Source organism: Protobothrops mucrosquamatus, unplaced genomic scaffold (genome assembly GCF_001527695.2).
Source record: "Protobothrops mucrosquamatus isolate PMUCROS unplaced genomic scaffold, P.Mucros_1.0 scaffold1641, whole genome shotgun sequence".
Taxonomy (NCBI): domain Eukaryota; kingdom Metazoa; phylum Chordata; class Lepidosauria; order Squamata; family Viperidae; genus Protobothrops; species Protobothrops mucrosquamatus.
In genome coordinates, this window is record NW_015387800.1 from 72384 (window position 1) to 96034 (window position 23651).

The 23651-nt window shown below is 36.6% G+C and overlaps 1 protein-coding gene across 1 annotated transcript in view; it reads left to right on the forward strand.

The window, feature by feature from the left end:
* Positions 1–23651, forward strand: part of LOC107293527 (piezo-type mechanosensitive ion channel component 2-like) — a 64163-nt gene that overhangs the window by 38477 nt on the left and 2035 nt on the right. Inside the window, exons 30-44 of the mRNA XM_015822680.2 lie at positions 946–1112; positions 1844–2010; positions 3311–3553; positions 4601–4856; positions 5431–5606; positions 8999–9146; positions 10507–10718; positions 13072–13230; positions 14948–15095; positions 16656–16841; positions 17443–17535; positions 19546–19715; positions 20351–20467; positions 20861–20940; positions 22116–22419. Of these exons, the coding sequence (XP_015678166.1) occupies positions 946–1112; positions 1844–2010; positions 3311–3553; positions 4601–4856; positions 5431–5606; positions 8999–9146; positions 10507–10718; positions 13072–13230; positions 14948–15095; positions 16656–16841; positions 17443–17535; positions 19546–19715; positions 20351–20467; positions 20861–20940; positions 22116–22419 (2626 nt within the window). The remainder of the gene's footprint in view (positions 1–945; positions 1113–1843; positions 2011–3310; positions 3554–4600; positions 4857–5430; positions 5607–8998; positions 9147–10506; positions 10719–13071; positions 13231–14947; positions 15096–16655; positions 16842–17442; positions 17536–19545; positions 19716–20350; positions 20468–20860; positions 20941–22115; positions 22420–23651) is intronic.

Here is a 23651-nt window from a genome sequence, read left to right on the forward strand (position 1 = left end):
GGGTTTAATTCCATGATGGTGATGGTGATATTTTTATGCTGCTTTGAAGGGACGGATTCTACAGAAAATTTTGAGTCAATAAGTTCCAGTTTACCATATCTACCACAAATAGTTATGACTTTCTGATACTGGTTTCTATTTCATTATTATTCCATATGGTTCCAACTTTATTATCTTGTTAATATTATATTGCAGATATAAGTGGCTTTCGGATTTTTACTGTGGTCAAGCAGGTGTAATAAAAATTTGCATGAAAATTGGTATATCACATTAAATGCATTTTTACACTTTGCAACGGTTGATGACAATTATTAAAATCATAAGCAAGGGAGGTATATAACTCTTTCTTCTGCTGGTGAACTCTCAGGAAAATCTCTTTGTATGAGAAGGATTTCTGGAGTATTGGGGAAAAATCACAGTGACAGTTTTAGAGTACTTTCCCACAAAGTATCAGCTTCAGAGAAAAGGGTTTGTTTAAGGAATGTAGCAGGACAAGATACTCTAATAAAATTTTCTCTCTCTATAGCTCCACCACATAAATTGATACCATTTGCATTTTGAAAATCTGAATGTTAAAGGGAAAGATACATTTAATATCACTTCTAAATTAACTGCCAGATAGCTATATAACTGAAAGTATACCAATGCCAATGAATTTATAATAACTGTTAGAGGACAGTTCATAACATGAATATGCAAAATACAGAATAAACTAAGCAAATAAATGTCACTGAATTACAGACAGATGCTATCAATGTTACAGATTGAAGCATTCTCTATGTGTGTATGAGCATTCCTCAGAGCAGGATTAGCGAAGCAGTTTTTATAACTATAATATAAGGGTTATGCCCCAAGCCTTGCAGATTCCTAAAGGGTCTTCAGAATTGGAATGGTGTTGGGCTCTCAGCTTTTCTCATAATAAGACGCTTGTTCTCTTCACAACAGAAAGTATTGTGCAAAGAATAATCAACATTATCAAGCTTATCTTCATCTTGATGCATGCATTGATGGATGACATTATAGAAGCCCTTAATTCCCTGGTTAAAGATAATTTGGACATTGCTGATGTATTGAGAATGGAAAAATATATTCTTTGGCAACAGATGAACAAGGTAAGATTGCTGGATTTTGAAGTACCGTAGTTTACAATTTATAGAGGCTTTGTGTTTTAGTTGCAGTTTTAATTTAAGAAACTGGATTTGTTGATTTATTGACTTTGAATTTTATTATTTTTACTGGGCTTAGTTGTGTTGTTGCTAGTTGATGTCAACTCATAGTGACTCTGTGGATAGTTGTCCTGAACTGCATTTGGTCTCCAGTCAGATGGCCAATTATTGCTGGAGTGACTGCTTTCTGCTGCTAGGGTGAATTCAGCAAATGCAGGTATAAATATAGAATTCATGGGACATTGTGGTACTATGGTTGGAATATATGCAATCAGTTTAATTTGTTATGTTTTACTTAGAATTATCAGGTATAAGATAGGTGGCCATATACATTTCTCAATAGGCGAGATCTCTAGCAGAGACCTACTGCTGGAAAAAATCCTGCTTCAAGAAACAGAAAAATGATGCTAGCTAGCATTGACTAAACTGAGCTAAATAATCATCAAGGGTTCTACTCAATAGAAGGCCACTTCTTGTATTCCTACTAAAGATAGTGGAATATGTTGAAGAGCTTTTCTCTTCACTTGTGATTTTCTGCAGTTCATGTAATATGTTCGTTCCAGATAATACTAATTTCTTTAGAGCTTTCATGGACCAAAAAACAATTCTATTTAATTCTCCTTTACTGCTCTCTTTCCACCCAATTAACTGTGATTTGGATTATTATTTTTCTAAAGGAAAATGAGATTTCAGCAGATATGATTCTACAGCATTACAGATTTGAGAATAATCAGTCAGTTTATGAAGAATATAAAGCCAAAGTAATAGGAATTGAGGAAAGCCAAGACAAGTTATCTGAATCTCCACTGATTGAGAATACTGAGCCTTCATGTGTGCAACTCAGGTAAGAAGAACTGCCTGCCACAAGGTGGAAACCTGCAGTATTCTTTTTTCAGGTTCTTGTAATGTTCCTATATATTAGGAAATAAACTGTGATGTTGGGAAAGAGATGTATGTGGATTTATATATACTTGAATCTGTAGTATCTTTTTTGCCCATTAAAAATCAATGGAACATAACCACAAAGACATTATCTCAGCTTTTGCGTTTAACCCTTTAAAGCAGCATTTGTCAATCTCAGCAACATTAAGATATATAGACTTCCAACTCCCAGAATTCCATAGACAGCATGCTAGTTAACAATTCTGGGAGTTGAAGTTCACACATCTTAAAGTTACCAAGGTTGAGGAATGCTGTCTTTAAAGCAAAGAATGCCGGCGGTCTTCACACTGCAGGTGCAGGTAAAGGAGAGCTGAAGTGGTCTTCATAAATGGAAACCTTTAAAGGTGGCTGCCTTTGCAGATAACATGACTGTTTAAAATTAGATTAGACTTGGATGGCAGGTATTGCTTCTACCAACAAATAAAATGCATCATAGATTGATTGTGATGCCAGTTTTTTCTTTCTGTTTTATTGTTTGTTTGTTTTTGCTTCTATTGTTTCATGAAGTTTGTTTTTATATAATTATTGTAAAGTGTTCAGAACTGTGCTTTTAAGATGGGCAGCCATAGGAGTTTGAAATAAATAAATGAATAAATAAACAAACAGGAGGATTTCTACACAGGGCAGGTCAAAACTAGATGATCTCCAAAAGCACTGGAAACTGTGAGATTGACTAGATGATTTCAAATGTCCCTTAAAACCTATGATTTTATGATGTGACTCCCATACAGAGACATCTGTGCAAACAGGAGAAAAACAAAACCCACTTTCTCATTTTTGGTGCTTTTTTTAGATTTTTCAACTTGACTTTGGACAAAGGATATTCATTAGATTTTTATGATTAAGCAACCTGTTACCCATGGACCAAATGTGTGGTCTCTCTCAGCCCAACTATACTGGGTGGTAAAACACAAATTTTTGATGGTGACATCTTTACTTTGGAGACCAAATATGGAATTTCTGAGCAAAGAAGCATTGCCAGCCCTCGTTCTAACAAAGAACTCAAATGTCTCTAGTTATCAAGAAGCTTTTTTCCACTGATATTTGCTTTGCACAAATCCCTGATGGTAAAAATGATTCAGAAGTGAAGGATTATGAATTTTTAACAGCTCTTTTTGAAGAACAGCTGTTGTAAAAATTTCCTCTCAGTCTTGGAGTTACTAAAATACTTTTGGGCAATTTTTTGTGTCTTTGGAAATCAGGCGATCCAGTGAAACTGATAAAGATGTAATGGGGACTGAGAAGATAGAAGGGGGAAATAAAAAAGAAGCCCACTCCCAAGGATTCACTCTGATCACTTCCTGTGCGGAACCTGCCATTCTTTCCAGCTCTCCATCAGAAATTCAAGAATCAGCAGATTCCTGGTTCACTAGAAGTCCAGAAGTCGACAAACCATTAGGTGAAATTTCTCCAATGATGACAACCAGTGAAGTGATGCTTAACAGGCAAGGCATATCCCATTAATTATACTTTTATTGACTGCCTTCTGATCTCAGTTTGCTTTTGAAGAGCATGAATTCAAGATTGCAAAATCCTTAAGCCAACAATTTGCCATGGCCAACTTGCCACAGCCAACTTGCCATGGCCAATTTGCTGCAGCCAACTCACCACGGGACAACTAACCATGGCCAATTCACACCAGACAACTCGCTGTGGGACAAGAGTTACACTAATATCAAAGAAATGGTGGAATAGAATCATTAAAGAAAGGATGCAAAAGGAGGGACAAAATGAAATGTGAATGTCAAACTTTAAAATAATTTTTAATTTATTTTAAATAATTAAATTGAATTGTTAAATTGTCCCACAGCAAGTTGTCCTCTGACGAATTGGCTGTGGTGAGTTGTCCTGTGGCAAATTGGTCATGGTGAGTTGGCTGTGTCAAGTTGGCCATGGTGAGTTGGCTATGGCAAGTTAGCTGTGTTGAGTTGTCCCATTCTGTTCTGTGAGTGCCTCTTGTTCGCTGTTCTGATACAATCCAGAACAGACATCTCAAAGCTCCATTGTGTTCTCCAACACACTGGGTGAAATACTGAAATTCACAATCCCAACACATTTGGATGGTTTCAGTTGTGGAAGGCTGACTAGTACCAACAATTCCCAGTGGGGGAAAAAAATGAAAGAGATGTTCATGATGACTTCATCTAAAGTTCAGGATATTATTTATTCTAGAGTCGATGCATGCTAGTATATATGATCTTGGTTACAATTATTAATTGTGAGCTAGTTTGGTCTAGTGGTTAAGGCACCAGGCTAGAAACAGGAGACTTTGAGTTGCCATGCTTTAGGCATGAAATCTGGCTGGGTGACTCTTTCTCAGTCCATAATATCAGCCTCAGGCAACAAAGCAGTTAGTCAATTCTTGATACAACCAAGGAATCAAGATGATCCAAAAAGCAGACCCAGCACCTGCAGGAAAATGCTAAGAAGGGAAAATACGTTACAGTAGTTAATGACATTTCTTTTGTAATTTTTCCTTAAATATGGTTTAGCACTCTTCATGACAATGAGCTGGAGCAGTCGGATAAATTTTACCAGTGCCTTCCTTTCCCGAAGTTGGGAGTTGCTTTGTACCATGTTATGGTCTCTACATCAGAAATTCTATGTTATTTTGTTATCATTGTCAACCACATGGTTTCTGCTTCCATTCTTACTTTGGTTCTCCCCATCTTGATATTCTTGTGGCCCATGCTATCCATTCCAAGGCCCACCAAATTCTTCTGGATGACAGCAATAATTTACACTGAGGTAAGTGTTCAGAAGTTGCTGCATTTAGTTGCTGTACTCTTCTCTGTATATCATTTTCACTCCCCATTGAGCTTCACTGAAATAAAGAACTGATTAGGCACTAAGAGGTCTCAAGCCTACCTGGAAATCTTAGTCTCTGACTTGGAAGCAACTACTGATCACATTAGAAAGAAAGAAAACTAGAGCAGAACATGGCACAAAGTCTCAGGCAAAAAGGAGGAAAGCAGGACCTCTTGTTAGCATCCTCCAACACAGGCCTTTGAATAAATGAAGATTTGTATCTGGAATATATGTCCTCCTACTAATTAACCTGGGAAAACACACATGGATAAGAGCGGAAAACACTGATTTCAGCCGAATCCTACAAGATAAATTTTAATATTGTCCCACAGTTTCTACTGACTTTCTCCTTTGAAAAGATTATCAATAAGTAAGCAGGATAAAATACAAGGCCTGTGTCGTAGTAGAACAGACCACTAACCCCACTTTAGCACTGCTCATTGTTTTAGAAATCTTGAAGAATTATCACTTTGTAATAATAGTATAATCTACATATGTTTCCTTTCTCTATCAGATAATGATTGTGACCAAATGTATTTCCCAGTTTGGATTCTTTCCTTGGTCTTCTCAGATATATTGTAGTATCAGGGCAGAAGCACCATTTGCCTTGCCAAATATAATTGGGATTGAGAAGAAAGATGGATATGCACAGTATGATCTCATGCAACTCCTGGCCTTGTTCTTGCACAGGTACATCTTGAAGGTACTGCAAACTATCCTTAATAAGGAAGAAAGACTTTAATCCGCCTTTTCAAACATGGATTTGTTAACATGTAGTACAGCAGATGTCTATGATAACATCAGAAGAGCCCTGTAAATCAAAAACCTATCTAGTCCAGTAACTAGTCCCTATGGTGATTTTAATCACCTATGGTGATCAATCACTTTCCCATAGTCATGTCCCACCAGAAGAACATTGATGCAATAGAGAGTGACACTCATGTTTTCTAGCAGATGGAAATGTCATTGCAAATATACTACCTTTAAAACTGCAGCTAATATAGAACTATCACACTCATCGACAGCCTTATGCTTCATTAATTTCATTAACTTCCTAACTTCTGGAAACAAAAAAAAATCTATAATTTGGCCAAACATTTTGTAATAAAACATTTCTTTTGGTCTCTTCTGAGTAGCAAATTGTTTTGTACTATCATTGAGAAAGAGAGATGTTCCTTCTTTACACTTTTCTTTCTTTTCCCAATTATTTCCCTTTTTCAACTAAAAGCTCCCAAGCTGTAATTTTTAATACAAAACTCCTCCAGCTACATGACTGAAGTTTCCCTAATTCTACAATAGACTTGTCATAGAGCAAGTGAGGCAGTCAATGATATAGTCATAATATTTGAAGGATCATCAATGTTTTTTCTGTCCTCAAGCATTAATCTGATTTACCTCAAATACTGAAATTTGGGTGGTTACTTGACAGCCAACTTTCTTCATGAAAGCTCCAATTATTTCTCCTGCTCTGTGCTGTGACATGTATGGGAATTATGCATGTATAGACCCTGCATTTTCTTTCACTTCCTTTAAATGTGGTTTAAGATTCCCACATGCAATAACTTTCACTTTGCTTTGTCCCACAGTGCCAAGGGCTCTGGGATTCCAAAATACTAGATCCTAAACAAAAGGACATGGCCAAGAAACCTAAGAAGAAAGGTTGCAAAAATCATTCGAAGGAACATCAGTCTAGCTCAGAAGGATGGCATCTCCCTAGGAACATTTTTAAGAGGGCTAATAGAGGTAGATAAATGCAAATGTGTGGACAAACTATTCTTGCTATGAAAAGAAGAGAGAAAGAGAAAATGTAATCCTGTCCCTCCTGATCAGCAGGAAGAATAAAAGTCAAGAATATACTAATAAAAGAAGAGCTGGAGAATTGAACATTTTATTGTCAAAGTGGGAGAAGCTAATAGCAGCTTCCTACTCAGTCAAGATGAATACAAAAGCCTAGTTATATTTTAGCACTTGATATATGTCCTTGATTCAGATTCACTAGTCTAAGATCTGACAGAAATATAAAATAATAGCCTGCATTCCCCTCTGCAGCCTCCTGGCTGTGATCTCTGGTCTTCTGTTTTGTGGGGATAATAAAATCCACTGATGATCCTAACATGCCTCTCAAAGGAAGATGGTCCATTAAAGAAATCAATGCTGTATGTCTTAAGCTCTCTGGCATTGAGGGAGGAAATAATTTGAAGTGATCCTTTCAAATTTCATTTGCATTTGTTGTTATCCTTTCTTAGGGTGTGTAACCATAGGCTCCGAATCCCCTTTTGTGGTTCTAGAAACTTCTCCAACTAAACCACAGTGCCTTTGTTGAACATGGGCAAAGTGATTTCCCATCGTTTTGAGATGACAAATCTAACATAAACTATAAAATAAACTCAATCTACTTGAGAAACAAAAGTAGCCCCTACCTTAGAAATGGGAATAAATATTGAAAATCCCAGGCTTGTCTATTTTTTAAATCACTCTTTCCACTTTGTCCCTCAACCTCCCCTAAATGGCCTCCCCCTGTCCTAACAGCTTGCTCACTTTCACTGTTATTGTTGTGGTTTGGTTTATGTTGAGAAGTTTCACATTTCTTTAAACTTTTTTTGCAATCAAAAGGTGAAAGCTTGACCCCTCTGTGTTCATTAGATTCTTTAGTTGCCATTTTAGGGGGATTCTCCCACACAAGAATTTGCATAGGGGCATGTCTTTTAATGTTTCAGAAGGCTTGATTGGATTGAAGATCAATTGTTACAGTGCTTTGGGAATGGAACCCCATCAGAAGTCAGAGCATTTTTTAAAAAATTGCTCCTGTCATGTGGAAGCTTGTCAGATAGCATAATGACTGTTTTCCTTTCTTTTTGGCAGACAAATCTCTAAAAGAAGTCCAGAAGTCATGCAGCCTTTTTAGAAAACCTCCCTCTGGCAAGAAGAGACATTCTAAAGAAACAATAAACCAGAAAATACTTAAGAGAAAAAGGTTGCTGATTAAAATGTAAATGGAGGGTTTCCTTTAAAAAAAAAAAGAATCTCTAAAACAATATTTCCTAATCTTGACAACTTTAAGATGGGTAGACTTGAACTTCTCTTGGCTGGGGAATTCTAGGAGTTGAAATCCACCCATCTTAAATTTGCCAAGATTGAGAAACACTGACCTAAAGAAAGTAAGGTGTTGCAACCTTGAATGAGCAGAGTTGCAAGTAGGGCAGGGGATGGCAGGAAAAATAGACACCAAATTTACATTGTCTGATGATCATGCCTGAAAAAATGATGCTGCTACATAGAATTCTACAAGAAAGAAACACGCTACATTTGTTTTTTTTCACTATAAAATGGTCAAGATCTTCGAGATTTTGTTTAGGCTTGTTGATGCAAAGAACATGGCTCTGAGAGAAGATCTGAGGTCAGAATGATGCAAGGAGTATTACATTGTTCTACTTAAGTTCTGCATGTTTTGTATGTATGTGTGACAACACAATGTGTGAACAAAAGAGACAGAGCTCAATGACAATGGTGTAATACTCATTTTGTCATTTGCCTACTTCGGGGGATGCCTCTGTGATCATGGCTTTATGAATAGATAAATCAGAAGCAGATTCAACCTCCCTCACACACACACTGCCCTCCAATTTAGCCATAATAAGACGGGATGAAGTCTTTGTCATAAAGACAGATGATGCAAAATAGAATAATATCTTGTGGTTTGCTTTCATTTTTAATTACAATAACTGTCTTTTCATGGTTAACTGAGTTGAGAAGTCCTAGAATGAAATCAGATATATCAGCTTGATATCTGACTCAACCTGAGGGTAATGTGCATCAGATTACTGTATGTGGGAAAGAGCAGAAGGAGAAGGGGGTATCCAGCTCTAGAAATAGGAGGCCCTGAAAAGGATGGGTTCCTTAGTCCACATTTAGACCACTCTTTGGGTCTACAACCTTATCTCAACTAGCTAGCTTGTGTGTTTCCTGCAGTGTCTGTTAACAATGCTATCACTTTTTTTCTTGAACTTTAAGCAAGGACTTTATCTTAACAAATATGACTCTACTTTGCACTTTGACGGATCTAGATAAACTCTTACCCCCAGTATGCTTTGGATTTATCGGCCTATCAAGCAGTTCTTCTATGACTTCATTTATCCCGAGAACAGCCCAGTCTGTGATATCTATGTTTTCATCTTCATTGCTGATGTGATTAATTTTATTATTATCATCTTTGGCTATGGGGCATTTGGGGTAAGTAGCAATGTGTGCTGTTGAAATTCTAACAGAAAGGGTTTGTAGAGTATGTTTTGGTGGGACTGGAAGAAACATTTTCTCAGAATTTCAAACAGAATTGCTAATGCTTCCCTCAGTGATGAGGAAGAAATGCTCATGTGCTCATGATGTGCTCAAAAACTATTATTATTTTTCTATTACTTTAAAAGTTCCAAATTCATGAATGCATTTCAATTTCAATGAAACCAATGCTCTAATAAAAATATCTTTAGTTATTTTTGCTGCAAGTGTACATGACTTCTTGTGAATGTATGAATGTTTAAGACTCACTTTGGGGAAATTTGAGTTTTGGATTATTGGTTCTAGATTTAAATCCCCACTTAATTGTGGAGTTCACTAGGTGATCTTGAGCTAAGATCTGTTAGCTCATGGAGTCATTGTGACCCTAATATAAAGATGACTACCCTGCATTGTATAGAAAGGGAAGGGAAAGGAAAGGGGAAAGGAAGGGAAAGGAAAGGGGAAAGGAAAGGAAAGGAAAGGAAAGGAAAGGAAAGGAAAGGAAAGGAAAGGAAAGGAAAGGAAAGGAAAGGAAAGGAAAGGGAAAGACGATATTAGAAGAGACTACAGACTGAAGGAGACTGGACTCAAGTAAGCAAAAAGTAAACCTGAAGAAGATGATGAGGCATATTTGGAACTGAGTTTATGGAACATAGGAGCAATGTGGCTTCTACATGATACAATGGAAATTAGAAAAAATACTGGCTAAATAAACGTAAGAAGCTGGATTTGAAAATGAAATGCAAGTCTTTGCATTTAAAATTTTAAATGATTTTAAATGTCAGTCTAAAGTCCATTATGTGTGAAGATATTAATTTATTATTGTTATGGTTATTGATATTAATACATATCTCTCATACTATTCCTTTGGAATAAACAGCACTAGGCAAAGTGAGAAAATACTGTATAAAAAGTAATAGGCAAAAGAAATTGGAATTCAGAGAAAAGAAGAGGAAATTTAACCTAATGTAGTTTTATTTGGCAGTATTACTATTACGTTTGGTCACATATTTAACTAGATGTTTAGACTCAATTTGGTATTTTTATCCACCAACACAGTCCTTCCCAAGGGCCTGGGATAGGCAGAAATTGTTGTTATATATATCCTTTTAAGCCACCTGGAGTTACTGAATTGGGCAGCCATATAAATTTTCACAAATAAATAAGTAAAACTGCCTTTTGCAATTGACTGATGGGGTTTTGTCAGTGTTGATGGTATTCAAGTGGTCTTTCACATGTTTTGGGATTGCAAGATATGTATTGCTATTGATACTGTTTTTGCTTTCTTTTGTCACAGTATTATTATTAATTTTTTCAGAGGCATTTAGAGGGAGATATTGCAGACTCCCTTTCGGAAGATGACGTCCCTGGACCTTGGCTTGTGATACTCTTGATACAGTTTGGCACCATGATAATTGATAGGGTACTCTACCTAAGAAAGAACAAGTTTGGGAAATATGTTTTCCAAGTGATCTTAGTCTTTGGCATTCATATTTGGATGTTTTTCATTTTGCCAGAAGTAACACAAAGGTATGGCAACATTCAGGAGGGAATTGTGAGTTGCTTCCTGCAAAGTTCTTTTGGGGCTCAATTCAAAAGGGAGGTATACATTCAGTGGGTGGAATGGCCTGTATTCTATATGCATCTTTTCTATGTAGGTATTAGTTCAAGGATAACCGTGTCTTCTCAGGTTGAGTATCATATTTTGTGTTAATTTGATGTGATGGGCTGTACAAAAAGTAACAGATAGGTCCAGGAAGAAGATCCTTTACAAAGTTGAATTATAATGAAAGTGTTCTTTATAAACACTATATGAAACTTAAATTAACAGATGTAATGGTTTTCAATGATTAAGAAACGAAAAATATCCAAAAAGGTGCTACCAGATTTCAGAAGCAATGAAAGAAGGGACTCTGGAAATTACTCAAGATCATTTAGGGACTGTGCACAGTTTATGGTTTACCTAGCTCTGTCCTAGATCCATGTTGGTGGTTGCACCCACATTGGGGAATGTTCCTTCAGTCATTGTTGAGTGTAATTGGGCTTTTCATAATTTATTGTTTTCATTATGATTTTAAAGATTCTTTGAAATATTTATTCTTTGGTCTGGGTATGTTAAATACTATTTTAGATATTGATGATTCTGTTTAATGTTTTTAATTCCTTTAGGCATAAAGGACAAAATTATTGCATCTGAGAAAGTGAGCTGAAGCTCACAAAAGCTTATATCTTTTTATAAAATTAGAGATAGTCATTTAATGACTGCCCTGTTTAGCAACTGTTCAAAGTTATGATGGCGCTAACACAGTAACTTTACAGCCAATCCTCTTTTCAACTATTGCAACTTTTCAGCTATTACAACATCCCCATTATCATATGACTGAGATTTGAGTGCTTTGGTTTTGGCAGGAATTTATGACCATGACAGTGTCCCTGTCAGGCACAAAGAATCATGACCACTGGTTAGATAGAAGATTTATTTAGGCCTATACACAAGAATCTGGTCAACTAAAGTTCAACACTAAATTGGCTGCAGATAAGGGTCAATGGAGTTCAGGAGGGATTAGATTTGGAGCATTTGTGAGAACACAACAATTCTAAAGTGATAACATGTTTAACTCTGAGCCTCCAGTTGTGCCTGCTCTCCTCCTACGGTCCCATGGTCATATGATTTCTATTTGCATGCTTCATAGCTAGCATCCGACAAGGAGAATCAATTGAGAAGCTGACAGTAAAATTGTGATTACATGATTGGGTCACTGTTTCAGAGATATTTCGTTACCTAAATAGAAGAACAAAATGGCCACAGGTGGGGGAGTGAGAACAACTGTCTTCCTGCTGGCTTGCCAATTGATGTTGCTTGTGGAAAGCTGGCAGAGAGCATCAGAAATCATGATCATGTGACAGCAGCAACAATGCACCAGCTATTTCCTTGAAAAAACAACTGGTGTGAAAATTCTTAAAGTAATGGGTCTTGGATTTTGTATGCATTTTTAAGTTAATATATTTGAAGTACCTTGATTCAATTTTTTTTGCCCTATGATGTACCATTTGGGGTAATTGAAAGTTCCAAATGAAAAAAACACAGGAGAGTATACAAGTAACGTGAGATTACTTTCCAAGTGTGTGTTTAATAAGTTTCTTCTTCTGTCACATTAAAATAATGCAAATTGGTGAAAATGGTTGTAACCTTTGGGGGATGCACGTAAATTTTTTCAATAGAACTAAATATTTGTACTTGGAGATTGTTTTTTTTATCTATCTATCTATCTATCTATCTATCTATCTATCTATCTATCTATCTATCTATCTATCTATCTATCTATCTATCTATCTATCTATCTATCTATCTATCTATCTATCTATCATGCTTACATTAGTATATCTATGAGCAATTCTCCAGGAGAAAAAAAAGTCTTCTATTCATACCCATTGTAATGTTTCATAGAATCTGCCCTCAATTCATTCATTAGCTGGTGAATATAAGATACAGAATTATCTGCATGTGATTCATGTCCCTAATAAAACTATAGCCATTTATTTTATATAGCCTTCAGTTGTTATTAAGGGAATAAAGAAGAGGATTTAATTCTCCTCTTTCCTCTCTTCTGTGCATTCACAATTGATTCGTGCATCTATTTAACTCACATGTACAAAAATGGCAGAGCTTTATTGCGATATTGTGCCTGCCATCCTGCAGATTTTGACCTCTTCTGTGAATACATAATGCAAGTCTTGTGTAATTAATGACAATTCTGTCTGTTCCCCTCACAAGGCTGTACATAGACATTAAATTGAGTATCAGCCAAGAACTAAGAAAATATTATGTTATATCTTGTTAGAAAAAGTGGGAGATTGGAATGATTTTTCTGTTCCTTCGCAGGAGATTTAACAGGAATAGAATGGCTCAGCTGTGGTATTTGGTCAAGTGCATTTATTTTGGTTTGTCCACATATCAGATCAAATGTGGTTACCCAAATCGGACCATGGGCCATTTTTTGACCAAGAATTATAACTATATAAACCTCTACTTATTCCAAGGGTAAGTACTAATTTCATGACAGGACAACATTTCTCACATCCTTGACAAACAGAAACATTTCAATTCATTCCCTCCAGGATGACAAACATTGCTAAATAAACCAAATTAAACATGCACACCTAGAAGAAGGTGGCCAAAAGAAGATTGGAACTAACTGATAGGTTTTAGACTGTCATACTAATAAAATAACTTCAGCAGCAAAAAGATTTTTCTTCGGCTCAAACTATTCTGCTGATATAGATTGTGGGGAAGTGAAAGTGAGCTCTATTCTATAACTCCAAACAAATTTCTAGATATAGAAGTCTTTCATTCTGAACAATATGACCTAATGGTTAAAATGTGGGACTAAGGCTGAAAGACCAGGCACAGTTCATTGGGTAATTTTCGGTCATTTTTTCTTTCCAGCCCAACAACCTGTATAATGTAGTAGTTATGGTACTGAATGAGGAATTAGAAGACTCAAGTTCTAGTCCATCTTCAGTTAAGGAAAGTCACTGATTGCCTTTAGATTGATATCTCTTTCTTTCAACCAAATCTACATCCTACATTTAGAGGGTCTCTGTGTGTGTGTTGGGGGGGATTAAGAGGAAAAAATGCTAAGCATGGTTCTTAGAGCATTTGGAGTACACAAGATAAAAAAGATGCTGAAGAGCTGGAAAGAATACAGAGAAGAATGACAAAGATAGCAAGAGGCTTGGGGGCTAAATCCGCTAAAGATTGATTAAAGGAACTTGGTATGGTTAGCTTAAAGAAGAGAAAGATCAGGGGAGATATTGAAGCAGTCTTCAGATGTATGAAGGAAATCAGAAGGTCTGGATTTATTTCTCCTGAGCATCTGAGGGCAAGACAAAACTGGCGAGTGAAAACTTAAGAAAGAGGTATCCAAACATGGAATAGAGGAATTCCTGACTGGGAGCTATTAAACTGTTGTAACTGCTCCATCAGTGGAGGTTTTCAAGAAAAAAGATTGGATAGCCATTTGCTCAGATGCACTGGGCTTGATTTGCTGGATATGATTTATAGGGGAGGGGGGGTTAGTTCTACATTCAGAGTTTCACCAGCCCTTAAGTAGAATGATAATCAGAACTCTATGGCTCCCAGGCAAAGGAATCAAGAAACAGCCCTGGCTACCTTCCATTTATTTTTTTCATATAGTAATAAAGATTACTTAGTTTTGACAATTTGAATAGATTTTTTATAAAAAGCCATAAATAAAATTATGATTATAATTTTTTTATGAGTCATCCTTCTGTTTTTCATAAATGGAAATCTATGATTGACTGATCCTAAAATCAATCAATTAGTCAATAATATATGAATTATTTTTGTTGCTTCTATGCCACTTGTAAAAAGTACAATTTATCATTTTCATTCTCTTAAGATTTTGTACCTGAAAATATATAAGGAAGCTCCAATGTTAGCAGCATTGATTAAATTATTTAGTTGCAGAACTAAATGTAAATGTAATGCAATGTAAATTTAAAACGAGTGCAGATGTTTTGATTTGTAATTCTTTGAAAGAAGAATTACAGATATCTGTATCAGGATGTTATTGGTATCCAAATTAAAGATTGATAGTTCTCTGCAGATTTTTCTTTAGAGGAAAACCTTTGAATAAACTCCTAAAAATTAATTTATAAAATTTTGTGTTTGCAATATTTATTACAAAATGCTAGTCACCAATATCAACTTGCCTTTTTTATTCTCTCGTGGATAGATTCCGCATAATACCTTTCTTGATTGAGCTGAAGGCTGCCGTGGACTGGGTCTGGACTGATTCTACACTCAGTCTGTCCAGTTGGATCTGCCTAGAGGATATTTATGCAAATATTTTCATTCTAAAATGTCAGAGAGAATGTGAAAAAGTGAGTGGTATTTTTTCTGGATCTTGCTAACCCTCTTAATGCAGGTAACATAGGATAATCTTGCTGGGAACTTTGGAAATTGTAGTGTAAAATCTCTACAATGTGGCAGGTTGGGGGACTCTAGGATGGTCTAGTTTAGTAGACTCCTGAAATGGATGGCTCTCCTTATTACAATAAACAGTGTATTTAAGATTCCCAATTTCTGTGATGATCATCTTTTTGCTCATATCTGAATATTCACAAATGGAAATATGGCCACAACATGTAGTTTTTGGAAACACTGAGATGAAAACACTGAGATCACTGTACATTTGTGAAATAAATCATAAAGGGATTTTGAAATATTTGGCATTGGACAAATTATATTATACTTAGAAAAATATGATTTCCTTGGTTGCTGCTTGATGCATATCACTAAAATGGATGCAGGGATATATTTTTCAGTTATGTAGATGTCCAGGATGCTGTTTTTTTCTGTGTAAGAAAAAAAATACAGTCAACCTGATTGTCTTAAAAAATCTTATCATAGTCTTGGATCAGCCCCTAAGCCTATCTAGCCCAGAGTTGTTAGATGAGCAGTAAATAAATGAATAAATCTGTCCCCCAGTGCAGCGGCCCCCAATCTTTGGGGCACCAGGGACCAGTTCCTTGGAGACAGAGCAGAGGGGGCATGCATCCTGCAGATGGGGCTTCACTTCTTTGTGCAGCCTGATTGCTGGCATGCCACGGACAGGTGCCAGTCCACGGACCAGGGCTTGGGAATCCCTGTCCCAGTGTTCAACTAGATAATTGGGGAAACTCATAACCTTGGACCAGAAGGCAAGAGTTCTCTTTTACTGGAGGTTTTTAGCCATCAGTACTAAGGCCCATTGTTCATAATTCAGAAGGTAGAAATCTCAGTAACCATTGGTATCCTCTTCTATCATGAACCTCTCCAGTTCCCGTGTAAAATTATTCACTTCCCACGATTTACCTAGATCCTGCACTGTTGGTTACTGAATGAGCCTGCCTTGTTATTTGAGAGGGAGAAGGGAAAGGGAGAAGGGAGAAAAACATTCAATCATGCATTACCTTGCATTACGTATCACCAATAGTGTAGCTTTGATCACCAGAGCTTAGGAAGTAGAATTCAGATCATGCTCTATTGCTAGTTTTAATCATATTCAAAATCAAAATTAGCAATGCTGAAGCACTTGTGTAGAATTTAAGATTGCTACTCCTGGTTCTGGCTTCAGATGACTCTTATACTGTATAGATTGGTTGGTACTATTTACTTACTGAGATGTGGTGGTGCAGTGGTTAGAATGCATATTGCAGACTAATCCTGCCCATTGCCAGGAGTTCAATCCCGATTCGCCTAAAGTTTGACTCAGCCTTCCATCCTTTCGAGGTTGGTAAAATGAGGACTCAGTTTATTGAGGGCAATATGCTGATTCTGTAAACTATTTAGTGCAGTAAATCACTATGAAGTGGTATATAAATCTAATTGCTATTGCTATTATTTCAGTATGTATATGGAATAACCATACTCTTTGTCAATTAACTCCTCTTCCCCTCCAGAAATATCCCCAATCTCCTGGACAGAAGAAGAAACCAATTATGAAGTATGGGATGGGAGGCTTCATTATCTTCTTACTTGTCTTCATTGTATGGTTTCCACTTCTTCTTATGTCACTGAAATCTATGACAGGTGTCACCAACCAGCCCTTGGACGTTTCTGTCAAAATTACCATCAGTGGTTATGAGGTAACAGAGAAGAAAGTTGAGAAAAGAATATTTAAGCCTTTCACAAGTAGTTCCATTTCCATTGCTCAATTTAAATCAATTAAAAAGAGAAAGGAGCTATGGGTCTGTGGTTAAGTAGATCCTTGCCTGCAAAAAATGTTTATTTATGAAATTAACAAGGCTTCATTCAGTCTTTGTTCAGCAAGAATTGCACAGTTAGTAATGTGGAAGGTTTTTCTTCCTGGTCAGAATAGATCATCTTTCCCCAACTTGCTGCCCTCCAAATTTGGGAACCCATCCTGGAAACTGTAATTCAGCACATCTGAAAAGTATAAGTTAAGAATGTATGGATGAGATAATGGTCAGCTGGAGACTTCAAATGTCTGATAAAAGCCATGATGACATCACAGATGTAATGATGTCATCGCATAAATAACACAAGTTGTGTAATTTGGAAAATGATACTGTGAAATTTCCCTCTCTCTCCCTCCCACTTCTGATGCATTGTTTGGAAATGAATCCAAAGAGCTGCATAAGCCAACTTACAAAGTCAATAAAGTGAGTTACATTTCTAGCATAGCAAAAGTGTGTAATATAGTCTTTGTTTTTCTCTTTTTTCTAGTCCTTGTTCACCATGAGTGCTCAGCAACAAAATCTGGTTCCTTTCACTCATGCAGCATATAATCAATTCTCTGCACAATATGCTCTCTACCCTGTAAGTATATCTGTACCTTTATATATACACAATATATATATTGTATATACATACACAAGGACACTCTCACAATGTGAACTGCAGGGATCATTTCTCCAGCATTTTTTCCAGTTGCCCCCCCTCTCCCCCCCCAAAAAAACATTGCAAGATTCAAGGAAATTTATTTAATTTCTATGCTCACTGATCTCAACCAAGAGACACTAGGTGGTTTACAGTTATAAAACAATAAAGCATTTAAAACCAATAGAAACAATCTGAAACTATATATATATATGTAGCATATATTACAATGTATCCCATTGTTACTTCATTTTTGAGAAAAATACATTCCGCATCCTGTTTTACTGTTAATTTTGTATTGTTCCTGTTTTAATCCTGGTCCTAGAAACCAGGTTTTGGCCCAAGGGATTGGTGAGTTCTCATTTAAATTCAGTTCAAACCCTAAAACTACAGAGTTATGGAACAGAAGATGTACAGTAAGTGAATCAGTTCAACAAACTGAACCAACTCTCTTATGGAGCAATGTCCGTATTACAGCTTTAGAAGCAGGGGCAATGTATATGTTATTATTGGTTACTGAGAACACAGTTCCAACTTAGGTTATCTTCCCTTTTTCAGTTACCAGATGCTTTCATAATGAAAAGCAGGAGCTGTTGGCTGGAAGTTGTCTCTTCCCCTCCTTTGGATTCAGTGTAAAATTAGTTATTTACGAGATGCCTGGAAGGAATTTCCCAGGTTGACTGCACCTATTTCTTATGCTATCACTTTTTCATAATGAAATGGAAAGCAGGACATATTGGGGCAGTGGCATGCTATTAAATGCAGTCAAACTAGCTCTGCTGGCTCCATTGTTGTCACCACACCATGCCACCAACTAATGATTATGGCTTAGCTCTACTCTCAACCGGCTCACAAAACTCCAGAAAATGTAGCAATTGGCTCTCACAATCGGCATGAGACAATTCAACACATCGTAGGATTGGGACTGTTCACATGTTTCTGGACTCTCTTGGCATATTCTTGATATAAAAAGTTGCAAACTACTAATAAAATGGTATAATAATAAGATCTGAACATAAGAATTGAAAGATTATGGCATATACCAGCTGTGGTGGTCCTGGTGGTTATTGGCCCACTGGCACCAGTCCCAAAAATCTTGGATGGCACATAGAAAATCTACACATTGACAACATTTCCATCTGACTATTATAAAAAGCAACACTGCTTGGATCTGCATATACTATACCAATATACTATGATATCCTAGGTTCGTGGGAAGAACTTGATGCTTATGAAGGCCATCACCAGCTAAAGAAGTGGCAACTGTTACTTCACATTGTTGTATATATAATAATCGGCTTACATCCTGTGATGATAACTTTAAAATATCATCAAACAACATTTGCCTATCTCAGGTCCTTGGGAAGGACTCAATAGGTGGATAAAAATGTCAAATCCAGTGTAAGCATCTGATTGACTGTGCAACCAGCCATAATAATAATATCTGAGAGTGAGATGAGTGATATCTAAATTGACAGATAGATAGAATGATAGATGACAGATGACAGATATCTATCTATCTATCTATCTATCTATCTATCTATCTATCTATCTATCTATCTATCTATCTATCTATCTATCATCTATCATCTATCTATCTATCTATCTATCTATCTATCTATCTATCTATCTATCTATCTATCTATCTAGCTAGCTAGCTAGCTAGATATAGATAGATAGATAGATAGATAGATAGATAGATAGATAGATAGATAGATAGATAGATAGATAGATAGATAGATAGATAGATAGATAGATAGCCTTTTAAAGCAAGCCTGGTACTCTACCATATGTTGGAGTTACAAATGTTGTGTTGGCTAGAAACCCTAGGCTCTGCAATTCCAATATTTTTGGAAGATCTCAGGTTGGAAATGACTGTATTGAGGTAAGATGTGTTTTTTATACTGTGCTTTTAAAACGGTTTTCCAATTAATTTTATTTTCCCTATAGACTGCCTCGTACTTTATAGATGGCTATAGTCCAGAGGATATTGTAATTGCTAAAATAAAAGGCAATGCCAGCCTGCTCTGGAGCATCAGTCCAGGGAATCGGAAAGCTATGATAGCAGAGCTCTCCAATTCCTCTGCAGTCTATGTCAACTTCCACTGGACTCTTACCAGGTAAAATAAAAACAAAGAAGTGTATTTTATGCACATATTGAAGCCATCTTAGAAAGTGAAATACAGTTCCCAGTTATTGCATTAATTTCCTTTCACTGTGACCTGGTTTCCATGTTATATTAGGTCCTTTTTAAACCATAGATGGTTAATAAGCACCCTGGCCTGGTTCCTTCGTAACACTAAAGGTCAAGCAGATTCAGAGGCGTCTCTGCATTTTTCTAAAAAGGATGAAACCAGCATTGTGCCATTGCAACTTAAGCCCTGCCTGTTTGTGAACATTGTGTGTGCAATGTGCTGACCTATGTAGAAGAGGTGGAGCTTGCATTATATTCATGTAATGCTGCTTCCATCATTTGTCTGCCCTTGACCCTAGCTGCAAACATCTTGAGATAGTTTCCCAAATTCCACTGAGGCCAAAGCAACCATATTGTGATGCAGCATTAGGTGTAAATCAGACTTGTAACCCTCCTCTAAGGCAAATATTCCTTTCCAAAAATAGGCACCCTTCTTAAGTCTCTATTTGTTGTGCTTTAACAAATATGTACAGTCCAGAAAACATCACAAAGATGCATCAGACCTTCCCCAAATGGCTTCTGTGACATTAAGATTTTTGCTCATTTTTTTTATGAAATCAGGAATGCTTCTCTTGTGACGAATATTGAAGCATCTGGTATACATACCGTGCGATATAGAGAAAAGGAAATAAGGGATCAAATGATTCACATGCTCTCTGGGACTCGGACTGAACCAATGTAGGTGGTTTTTTTGTTTTTTGTTTTAGTCTCTATTTACAAATCTGCTCTGGCCAATAACCAGGAATGTGTGCAACAAGTCAAGGTGGTGATGCAATTGCATGATTAAATAATGCAATGTCATTGTTAGACATTTGGGGAAAGGCTATTTTTGTATTTTGTATTTCCATTGCTAAGGCTAGGGAGAAATGCTTGTGGGGTTTTCAGATTCAAGTGTGTACTTATTTTTTTGGCTCTAGGCACAATGTTTCTTGAGATATGATATTTTTGCTCCACTTTAGGCAGTACAATATTTAGGCTGGATGAGTTTGTTTAAAAAAAATGAAATTTAGCATTAGCATGGGTTTGGAAGCTTGTAAAAATAAAAATGTTTTTCTTTTTTTCCCTCCTAAGTGTACTTCCTGGTGTTCTACCAAAATATCTCAGAGCAACTAATGAGGCAGATGCTAAAATAGCAAATAGCTTGAAAGTTGGTAAGTTCTATGATTGGCAGATTAAAATGTATTGTCTACTTTGAGATATGCTAAGAAAAATTAGTTCTCTGGTTCTAGTATCTCAGAACATTATATGTTATATTCCAAGATGCTTAACAACTTTGTCACTATGACTCCTGTGGATGTCATAACAGATATCTCCTGTTCTTGTTCTACTGACCAATCTGAATATACAGTATGTGACCCATAGTCGTAGGTACAGAATACACATTGCCATGTAATCCTTTTTCTAAACAGCTGTTATGCAACAGACAAATTTTATGATTGTTGCTTGGTTGAGTAGAAGCTGGGATAAGATACAAGGCCTTTTTTGTATTTAAAATCAGATACATATACATACTCATCATGGCTAGCTAGTTCCTATGTCCTGAAAAAAAAATAGAATATTCTCTTTTAAAGTGGATTTTTAACCTTATTTTGCCGTTATTTCACATCACAATGAGCTATAATGGTTTGCTTGGATTGGTTAGAGGTTATTGCATTGTATGAAAATCATAGTCAATGTTTAGCATCTCATGTGAACTAGATAAGTGGTACCCAAAGGTCGGGGGACCAGTTCTGTGCAGAGGTTCTTCCATGGATCAGAGGGGCTGTAGCTTTGCATGCTGCCTGCATCCCATGGATGGGGCTTCACTTGTTTGCGTGGCCAGTTTTTGGGCATGCCACAAACCGGGGCCAGTCTGTGGACCGGGGGTCGGGGACCCCTGAACTAGATCAGTCTAACTTAATTAACAAACTATGGTTAAAACAAATTACAATTTAATAGGATGGACAAGCCCAGTTGCAATAGACACATTTTTCCTGTGTTTTGAAGCGTTTGGTAATAATCACACACAAATAGGGGAATGCCATATGCTCTACAGTTTTGACTGTAGAATCAGAGAATAGAAGATGTGACTGTGCAGACCACTTTTGACTGTTCATACATAATACTAAATCATCATTTTCAGTTGAATAAGCTATAATGCCCTAAAAACCTTAATAAATAGTTTCACATATTCATATGAAAACAAAACAAAACAGACTCAATTATAGCTCAGCATTATACACAGCCTAAATCAGTGTTTTTCAAATTTGGCAACTAAGATATGTTGACTTTAATTCCCAGAATTCCCAGCTAGAACCCAATTCTTTGCTCCCTCTCTTATTACAAGAAATAAATCGAATTGAGATCAGCACAGGCACATATCCTGTTATGAGGGAGAAAGTGTGGGAAGCAGAGACTAACTTGTTTTCAACAGTTCATTCCCAGAAGCTAGAAGACATCGATGCGATGGCCTTCTTCAGAAATATAACCATAAAGCTGCAGAAGGAGTCTTCAAGTCATGTTTCTGAATGGTGGATTGTTAAAGAGCAGACGCCTCTCTGTTTGGATAACAGATGCAGCAAGAATATGGAGATTATAATTTGTAACGATAAAGTTAGTCCTTCTGGCTTGGGATTCGTCACTGCATATGGGTAAGGATAGTAGAACCACCATTGCCCGCTCTGGCTCCCTAGTCAGCACTGACAGATTTGGAGTTAAATGCCCCTGAAGGCCACCACGTTGAGGAAGCTGTCCTAGAGATTTAAAAAGTTTGCTTGGTAGTTGTTATAGCCCACACTTTACAATGTTTTTGAGGCACTCCTATCAGTGGTCGAAGTAACATGTGAAAGGGGTTAGCAACTTTCTCAGAAACTAGTGAGAACTTCAAAAAGAAATCTCATTATGCCACCAATATTATCTCCAGACATTTATTTATTCAGAAGCTGTAGCATGCAAGCCTTCAGAGCTGTTTATTTCCCACTATGTACAATTTCAGGAAAGAAAGTAGGAGTGGTCTCTTCAGCCAGGCTTTTTAATTACAATTGTTATTTTTACTGTTATTTTATATTATCAAACTGCTAGCTAACCTGTGATTAAAAAACAAGGTTTAATTTTAAATAATAATAAAAAATGTAGCCCCTTAAAGCCTTAGAATAGCTTTGCTCTAGAATAAAATCCTCTAGGAAAAACCCATTTAGCAATTTACTGATCATAGCTTTTACTTATATTCACTAATAGGAAACAGTACATGCTGGAACTCGTCAGACAGACACAGACAGATTTTATTCCGTAAGGTTTAAATACTCTACCAGGAACTGAACTCATGGTCAGTTCCACTTTAAAACTTTATACAGCAATATTGCAGGAAGAGATACAGTCTGTCAGAATGATATATAAAATCCATGATTCCTTAAGCTTCCAGAGCAGATATGGTTGTTACATTATGTCATGTCCCTACATACAAGACTGATTAGTTCCAATACAGCATGAAATAGGTGACATTGCCTCCTGGCATTCCATTTTGGGATCTACATTTTGTAAAAATAGGAAAATGTCTTCCACTCCAAGGGGGAAGTTAAAATCATATAAACATGAGAACATGATCTAATAACATCCATGTGTTTTTGCTTTGAGAGCTTAAGGGAAAATAGACGGTATATATTATTTTGATATGGCTTTTGTGGTTAACTGTCAGATTCAACTCTTGGATACTTGTCCAGGGTTAGGGGGTTAGGATTGTCACTTGCTCAATAATTCAAAGGCAAGCGACACATACAAATATACAAATTTGGAACGTATGAGAAAACAGTTTGGGCTGTAGTGACCTGCCTAGGAAAATAAAATACAGAGGGCCAGAAACAGGAAAATGCATTTCAAAACTTAT